Genomic DNA, 9,347 nt, shown 5'->3' with positions numbered 1-9,347 from the left:
TCTTTGGTCTTACAGCGTTAAAAAATGGACGTTAACGTAAGCACGTGCGTACGTTAACAGCCATTTTTTAACGTGCGTACGTTAACATCCATTATTTAACGTGTCTCACTTCACATAGCACGTGCGTATGTTAACAGCCATTTTTTAATGTCGTAAGGCCAAAGGACGATTATTGAAAAAATTGGTCACCTTAGGGTCAAAAATATAATTTTTAAAGTTTAGGGATCAAAAGTGAAAAACGTATCAACTTCAGGGATGAAAAGTGTAATTTACTCTTTATCCTATAGACTCGTGTAATTTAAAATAGGTGTAAAATATATTTTCTCTTAAAAACGAAAAAGGAAAAAATTCTATAAATGTGTGAAAAACTTGCATGTTTTCTATAAATGTGAAAGCAATTAAACAAGTTGTTCCTCCACATGACTTTGCCAAAAGTTAATTTATTGCAATATCAACGTAACACGCAGAAAGTTGGTAATTATCCTAGAGTAAATTATATTTTTCGTCCCTGAAGTTGGCATGTTTTTCACTTTTGATCCCTAAACTTTAAAATATACAATTTTGATCCTAAAGTTGGCCAATTTTTTCAATAGTCGTTCTTTGGCCTTACAACGTTAAAAAATGGACGTTACCGTACGCACGTGCGTACGTTAACATCCATTTTTGAACGTGCGTACGTTAACATCCATTATTTAACGTGCTTCACTTCACATAGCACGTGCGTACGTTAACAGCCATTTTTTGATGTCGTAAGGCCAAAGGACGATTATTGAAAAAATTGGTCAACTTAGGGTCAAAATTATAATTTTTAAAGTTTAGGGATCAAAAGTAAAAAACGCACCAACTTCAGGGACGAAAAGTGTAATTTACTCTTTATCCTATAGACTCGTGTAATTTAAAATAGGTGTAAAATATATTTTCTCTTAAAAACGAAAAAGAAAAAAATTCTATAAACGTGTAAAAAACGTGCATGTTTTCTATAAATGTAAAAGCAATTAAACAAGTTGTTCCTCCACATGACTTTGCCAAAAGTTAATTTATTGCAATATCAACGTAACACGCAGAAAGTTGGTAATTATCTTAGAGTAAATTACACTTTTCGTACTTAAAGTTGACATATTTTTCACTTTTAATCCCTAAACTTTAAAAATTACAATTTTGATCCTAAAATTGGCCAATTTTTTTCAATAATCATTCTTTGGCCTTACAGCGTTAAAAAATGGACATATTTTTTAACGTGCGTACGTTAACATCCATTATTTAACGTGCCTCACTTCACATAGCACGTGCGTACTTTAACAGCCATTTTTTAATGTCGTAAGGACAAAGGACGATTATTGAAAAAATTGGTCACCTTAGGGTCAAAATTATAATTTTTAAAGTTTAGAGATCAAAAATAAAAAACGTACCAATTTTAGGGACAAAAAGTGTAATTTACTCTTTATCCTATAGACTCGTATAATTTAAAATAAGTGTAAAATATATTTTCTCTTAAAAACAAAAAAAGAAAAAATTCTATAAATGTGTGAAAAACGTGCATATTTTCTATAAATGTGAAAGCAATTAAACAAGTTGTTCCTCCACATGACTTTTCCAAAAGTTAATTTATTGCAATATCAACTAACATACAGAAAGTTGGTAATTATAATTAGTTCGTTTGATATTTAACAAAATTTATAAAAGGTAACAAAAATTAGCATAGTTAAATATGACTCAGATTTTGAAAAGTTCTGATATAATCATGTGTTTACTCGATATAATTTATGTTTTTATTTAGTTATTATTTTTCTCATGCTTTGTTCATCATAACTGATATGAAGTTTTCATCCACTTTAAAGTTTTTGCAGTTAAAATTTCTAAGTAGTTCTAGTTTCTACTTTTTTGCTAGATAGCTTTTAATTATTTTTAATATTAATCTAAAAATATTATAATAATAGTCTAGTGTATACACAATGGTATGTTAAAATATGTACACTATATCTATTGGATGATTTTACGTCTAGAGATATTCAACGACATTCTCGAGGACGCGGCAAAACTAACAAGGCCGAAATCGAACTCAGTTGGAAACCATCTCACTTCTTTTAGAAAAAAGAATAAGGAACTTGAATTTTTACATGTACATGCGTTAAAAATTCCTAATGGATAAGGGGAAAGATGTTCTAGATGACAAAGTTTCCGATCTAAGTTGTCTCTTCATAAGAGCGAGACTTAGGACTTAGATATTCTAGGGTCTAGGTCGACGACCCCCAACCAGAATTTAACACATTTACTGCTGTGACATATCTAGGATTGAATAGCTAGCTAATAGAGATTATAGAATTAAGTCCCTAATTTAACACATTTAGCACATTGAGACATATTTGATCCATACACATTTAGTACATATCAAATCTATAATAATCATTATTATAAGTCATAAGAACAACTTATACGTACGTTTAACTCATAAAAGAGAAATTTTAATTTATAATTATAATAAAAGTTTTGACTAAAGTTCAAAAATTAGTCAAACACTCACATTAGCGCACTTTTCTAGTAGTGTGATTAATAATTAAGCACAACGTACATAACATGCATGGGCCGGGGTGCCTATAAATATCGAATTGAACCACGTACATGATGCACATTCTCACACCATTCCTCTTTCATTACAATCTAAAATAGTAATAACACTGCACACACATTATATCTATACATATATCATATCCTCTCAATTAAAATTAATCTACACACATACGGTAATGGCGGAAGAAGTGATTGTTGAGGAATTTAATCCTGATGTCAAACGTGGTGATTTTCCACATAATTTCATGTTTGGAGTAGGAACAGCTGCTTATCAAGTAAGCGGGTGTTTAACTAATTAAGCGTAATATAGCGTGCACACAGGCAGCTTTATTATAAATTCATAAGACACTAGTTAATAAATATATGCATGCTTTCATTAAAAATTATATACTAGCTATATATATATATATATATGTATATATATATATGTATATAAGAAAATGTGCATGTGAAAATCATTTAAATTGAAAAAACATGAGAGCGTTTAAATTATAATTTGATGTTAATATATGAATAATATATGTATGAATTGATGAACAAATTCGTTTACATATAAACAGACTAAGTTATTCTAATATTATCTATGTTTATATGTGAATGGTTCTCGCAAAAACCTTATATATATATATATATATATATATGAAAAATTGAATATAAGGCTGTCCGACACCCAAGTTTATGTGTGGAACCCCCCACATATTAATTTTTTCATATTTGTTGAATTTTTTCATATATATATATATCTATAATACTATATGAAAAGAAGTGATGGATGATTAATACACTTGGGGTTTATGTGTGGACCCCCATGAATTTTATGGATTAAAAAAATTATATGTGATTGTTCCACACTTAAGTTTAGGTATCAAACAGCCTTATATTTCCATCCCCATGTATATTTATGAAAGAGATCAAATGTAAAAGTTGTTTAAGGAGAGAAGGATGATATTTATTTATTTTTTTTCCGTTTTTATTTTTTATGTTTTTTTTTTTATTTTTGTGAAAATCCATTTTAAAATATATATATATATATATATAAGGTTCTCTATCACATGTAAGCTGTATTCTATAAATTTTTAATTTTGATTTTTTTAATGAGTTTATGTTAAAAAAAAAAAAACAAAAAAACCAAAACTAGTTTATAAAAAAAAAAAATCAAAAACAAATATCTTCTCCCTTTTCTCTTTAAGCTATCTTCTCTCTGAATCTCCATCCTATATATATTTATATATGAATTAGTTAAAGAAGCAAGCTAATCATCATCATCATCATCATCATCATCATCATCATCATCATCATCATTATTATTATTATTATAGTGATTGAGCTAATTAAATTTTTGAGTTTTCTTCAATCGACTTATATATACATATATATATATATATATATGGGGATAAGTATCTTGGAATATAACAAACTTTGAACGAATGTCTATATACTAACTAAAGTTGTGTTATTGTATGTAAACAACTTGAAAATAATGTTTATTGTATGTAAGAAAATGTATTCAACCAATTAAAATCAGACAAGTAGCACCTCTATATGGTTGTCACTTATGTTTTCTTACATACAATAAATATTTTTTAAAGTTGTTTACATACAATACAAACAACTTTAGTTATTTTCTACTATAGACATTCGTCTAAAGTTTGTTACATTACAAGATACTTATCCCATATATATATACATAATATATAGGTTGAAGGTGCTTGGAATGCTTGTGGTAAAGGTCTGAGTATTTGGGATACGTTTGCTCTAAGAAACCCAGGTATATACAAACTCATGTGAACAATGAGTATATATATATATATATATATATATAAAATGAGAAAATAAAGCTATCATGTACCTACATTTAAATATAAATCTTTTACATATCAATATTTAAATTCATAAAAAACATAAGATCTGATCATTTATTCATTATATAATAATCACTACCGTAAAAAATTGCATGCGAGAATTTCTATACCTACGTTTATGTACATAATTAACAACCACAAATTCACTTTTCTCATATTTACATGGGAAGGTTCATGTGAAAATTTGTACAAATGTACCATTCACATATGAACATATATCAAATTTTCAAGTTATCAATCATTTAAATTAAGGTTTTTATGGATTATACAATTAAAATGATTTTCACATGAAGTTTTCCTAATATATATATGGGTTATCGTAGGAAGTCTCTTATAATAGTGTGTGAAGCACTATATGTTTCCCGACATTGAATGTTAGTGTAGTAACTAAGATGTATGTCATTATATGCATCTTAGTACACTAACATGCAATCTAACTTTATCCCTACAACCAGCTTGCTTCTGTATCAACCTACCACCATCTTTTAGATCGTCTTTTAGATCGTCGTTCATTAAATCCAGACCATTGCCTAATGTGTCCAACATCCAACCCTTATATATATATATATATATATATATTCCTTTAAGGGCAATGTTTATACCAATCCAATGAATAAGATGACAATGGCGGTGACGACACTACAAATAATATTGCATTAGTCTACATTTTTAATTAGTGTGAACAAATTATAAATTTTGTCACGCTTTTAAGTGCATAAAAATATGTAAAACTAAAAGTGTGGAGAAATTTATCTACACTAAAAAATGTATAGAACTAAAAATTCACACTTTTTAGTGTGGATAAATTTCTATACACTTTTAGTTCTACATATTTTTGCACACATAAAAGCTGACAAATTTTTTAATTTATTCACACTAACTAAAAGTGTGGACAAATGCAACAATATTTGTAGTGCGGTGACCGGTGGTTAGGGGAGGTCATTTAAATTGGAGTAACCATGAGAATTTCTATATAATAACTTGATGTTCATATGTAAATGATATATGTGAACATATTCGTTTGCATATGAACTATCAAGTTATAATTACCTATGTTCATATATGAATATATATATATATATATATATATGCAAAAGAGATGATCGAAGGTTTGAATGCATGCATGATTGATAATGATCTATATATATATATGTGTGTGTGTGCAGGAAAAATTTCGGACGGTTCAAATGCATGTGTTACTGTTGATAATTACTCAAGAATGAAGGTAAATTAATTAGCTAGCTAGTTTCATTAATTAATTGTTGGTCATACATGCATAGCAAGTATATATAGTTTCATTTTCTTGTAGCTAGTGAGATATATATATAACGTATGCAGTACTAGTATAATATATAATTACTACTGCAGGAAGATGTTCAGTTGTTGAAGAAAATGGGTGTCAACTATTACAGATTCTCCATATCATGGTCCAGGATCTTACCAGGTACTATATATATATAATTTCTTCAAACTTTAATTATTAATTTAAAGATACACACACACATATATATATAATATATATGACGTGATTATATTTAATTTGGGTATATATAGATAGTTTAATTAATCAAGTATACATAAATGATGGAATATATATATATGCCCGTACGTAATCTAATTAATTAATTAAAAAAATGTGGATGATATATAATTGATGGATCAGGAGGGAAAGTGGGAATGGGGAAAAATGTGGAAGGGATAAACTACTACAACAGGTTAATAGATGAGTTGAAAGCCAATCACATCGAGCCGTTTGTCAGCCTCTTCCACTGGGATCTTCCTAATGCTTTGGAACAAGAATACATGGGTTTCTTGAGCCCTCTGATCGTGTAAGTAGTTGATTTAATTAATTAAAAGTAGTGTGTACCTGGTACGTCTAATCAAATTAAATTTAAGAAAAATAATCGATCGATCAGGGGAGGGGAGGGGACCACCTTAATTGGCATATACGATCGAGTAATTTATTTTTTGTGAAATATATAGTGATGATTTCAAGAACTATGCGGAAGTGTGCTTTTGGGAATTTGGAGATCGGGTGAAGCACTGGGTGACATTGAACGAGCCATACCAATTCACCTTTGACGGGTATGTCCAAGGTATTATGGCACCTGGCAGGGGCGCTACGGATGAAGCCGGAGATCCCGAAATTGAACCATATTCTGTAGCATACAACCTGCTCAATTGTCATGCTGCTGCTTACCGATTATACCAAGAAAAATTTAAGGTATTATATAACTATATATATATCGTGCACTTAGCTAGTAATCGATTTTAATGAACAAATTAATTAAACGTACATTAATTAATTTTTTGTAGGATGCTCAAAAAGGTGTTGTGGGAATAACTCTGAATGTCAACTATTACAAGCCGTCCGATCCGACTAAGGCGGAGGATAAAAAAGCAGTCGAGTATGCCTATGATTTCACGCTTGGATGGTACGAGTAGTGTAATTAATTACTCCGGCCATATACCTGGTCATTATCAAATACTAGCTAGTAATTCATCGATCGCCCGTTTTGAATACAGTATATATATAAAATTAGTTGATTAATTGTACATATATCTAGGTTTTTGGAGCCATTAAGAAGCGGTGATTGGCCAGAAAATATGAAAAAATTCGCCACTCTTCCTACAGCCAAAAAACCCAAGGGTCGAGTTTTGCCTCATTTCCTGGAGGATCAACGTCACAAGTTGATTCATTCGTATGATTTTCTGGGAATAAACTACTACACTGCTGCATATGCTCGAAAACCAGATCAAAATCCTCTTAAACCTATAGATCCAGGATATGCCACGGATTGTCAGTATCAGGCTAAAGGTACACAAGTACGTACGTACATAGCTAGCGCAAGCGCGCATTATTTAATCATCGGGCCGGGTCTCATATTTTTTTCCTCATGTTATTATTATAGGTGAAAACGCCCAGGGTGACATCGGAGAAAAGGTCAGATAAATTTACTAATAATTGGACCTCGATCCATCCATCGGAGTAAATCAATTAATTATAATTAAAAGATAGATCATTAATTAGTTTATATTACTACTTAATTAGCACCTAGCTACTTAACAAATTATTTAAGTCTAACACGTACGTACGTACGTACGTACTGCTTAATTAATTTGCAGGCTTTTCGGACGTCATGGGTTTATCTATGTGCCGACGAACTTGCTGAGCTCTTGCTATACGTTAAGCAAACGTATAATGTTCAGAAATACTTTGTAATAACTGAAAATGGTAAAAAAAAATATAATTATTAATTTGTCCACTTGCTAATTTAGTTGACTACGGTTCTCCAATATATATACGTTCGAAAACATATAGTGATTTAATTAATAATTGGTACTCTATATTTTGTATTCCTTGAAACAGGAGCACCAGAAGAGAATGATCACACAAAAACTTATGAACAAGTCAAAGATGATAAGTATCGACTTAAATACCTCAAAAAGCATCTTCAAGCCATTAAAAAGGCAAACTGGTACGTACTTCATTAATTAATTAGCTATTTAGTTAATGTACTCTCGATCGGCTAATATTTTATCATTTTCGATTATTTTCTACGAGTATTTAATTATAAAAACAACGGACCCACACATGTTTGAAATTTGTCCAACGTACCAGGCCAACCGGGTTGAGTCAAATGGTTAAAGTAAAAAAACGGTTTACATCTCAACATACCCCATACACTTTTGAATTTGTCTGGCATGTGACTAAAATATCAAACTTTCCGGATTCTCCAGGTCATCTAGAACCAAGATTGACGTACCCTTTGCTTGAAATATTTTATCAAATCTTGAAATTGAACATACATTGGATAACAATATGAACCTGACACGGTCGATATTGATATATGATTTGTTTACATGTGCATGCAGTAAGGGAGTTAATGTGATGGGGTACTTCGCGTGGTCATTTATGGATAGCTATGAATGGCATTCCGGGTATAGTACACGATTCGGTATGATATATGTTGATTACAACAACAATCTTCAAAGGTACCCAAAAAATTCGGCAATTTGGTTCAAGAAGTTCCTTTCCGAAAAGCTAATTCTAGGAAAATCTTCTCTGAAAAGAACCTTAATCGATGATCATGAGGAGGAACAATTTGAAAATGGTCAAATGAATGGTACGACGACAATGGAAGAAGAAGCATTTGATAATGTGGAAGAACAGGAAAATGATGTGGTTCGGAAACTGAAGATGGCAAAAGCATAATAAAGAACAACGTTTGTTCCTGGTCTACTATATATGTATGTGTGTTTACTTTTCTGTGATTTATTATGTGTGTTGAGAGCATATGGGGACTTCAACTTATTATGCTTAAATAAATCCCCAAGTTGTGCTCCTTTATTAAATAAAAAAAGTAGTGTACGTGTTCTTGATATGTGTTTTTTTATCAAATAAAATAAAAATAATGTGATATTTTCTTGTGTATTTGATTATAATAATTGTCGATTTTAAAATAAATATAATGGTTACAAGTAATTGGAAATGTAAATATATATATATATATATATTTCGTATCCAATTATAAATGTCTATTGTATTTCCTATTTACTCAAATCTATAATCTATAATCCCTTATCGGACTTCCTATTTTTGAAAAGGGAAGTGATATTTATACAACAAATTTTAACCATCTACAACAAAGTTACAGATTTTATTACGTAATGTACAACTGTATCATGCGTGAATTGTTGTAGAAGGTTAAAACTTGTTATAGAAATATCAATCCCCTTTAGGAAATTTAGTAATCTTTTCAATATCTTCGTATTGCCCCTAATTCACACATTATCTCTAAACACAATCAGACAACACCCTATCAAGATTTAACACATGGTCACTTCTTTTTCTCCTTCCTATTTACACACACGCATATCGATTTATCCCCCATTGTTTTGTATTATCATCACCGT

The 9,347-nt window shown here is 30.3% G+C and overlaps 1 protein-coding gene across 1 annotated transcript; it reads left to right on the top strand.

Annotated features, from left to right (window-relative positions):
• Positions 1-2,629: 2,629 nt before the first annotated feature.
• On the top strand, positions 2,630-8,815 carry LOC122598969 (beta-glucosidase 24-like). The gene is made up of 12 exons (XM_043771424.1): positions 2,630-2,843; positions 4,267-4,336; positions 5,597-5,655; positions 5,799-5,874; positions 6,094-6,259; positions 6,414-6,654; positions 6,747-6,865; positions 6,998-7,248; positions 7,343-7,374; positions 7,557-7,665; positions 7,801-7,909; positions 8,307-8,815. Exons 1-12 carry the CDS (start codon positions 2,745-2,747, stop codon positions 8,644-8,646), a joined length of 1,671 nt encoding a protein of 556 aa, XP_043627359.1. The 5' UTR covers positions 2,630-2,744; the 3' UTR covers positions 8,647-8,815.
• Positions 8,816-9,347: the final 532 nt, after the last annotated feature.

This window comes from Erigeron canadensis, chromosome 5 (genome assembly GCF_010389155.1).
Source record: "Erigeron canadensis isolate Cc75 chromosome 5, C_canadensis_v1, whole genome shotgun sequence".
Classification (NCBI taxonomy): Eukaryota; Viridiplantae; Streptophyta; class Magnoliopsida; order Asterales; family Asteraceae; genus Erigeron; species Erigeron canadensis.
This window is presented reverse-complemented; position numbering and strand designations above follow the sequence as displayed.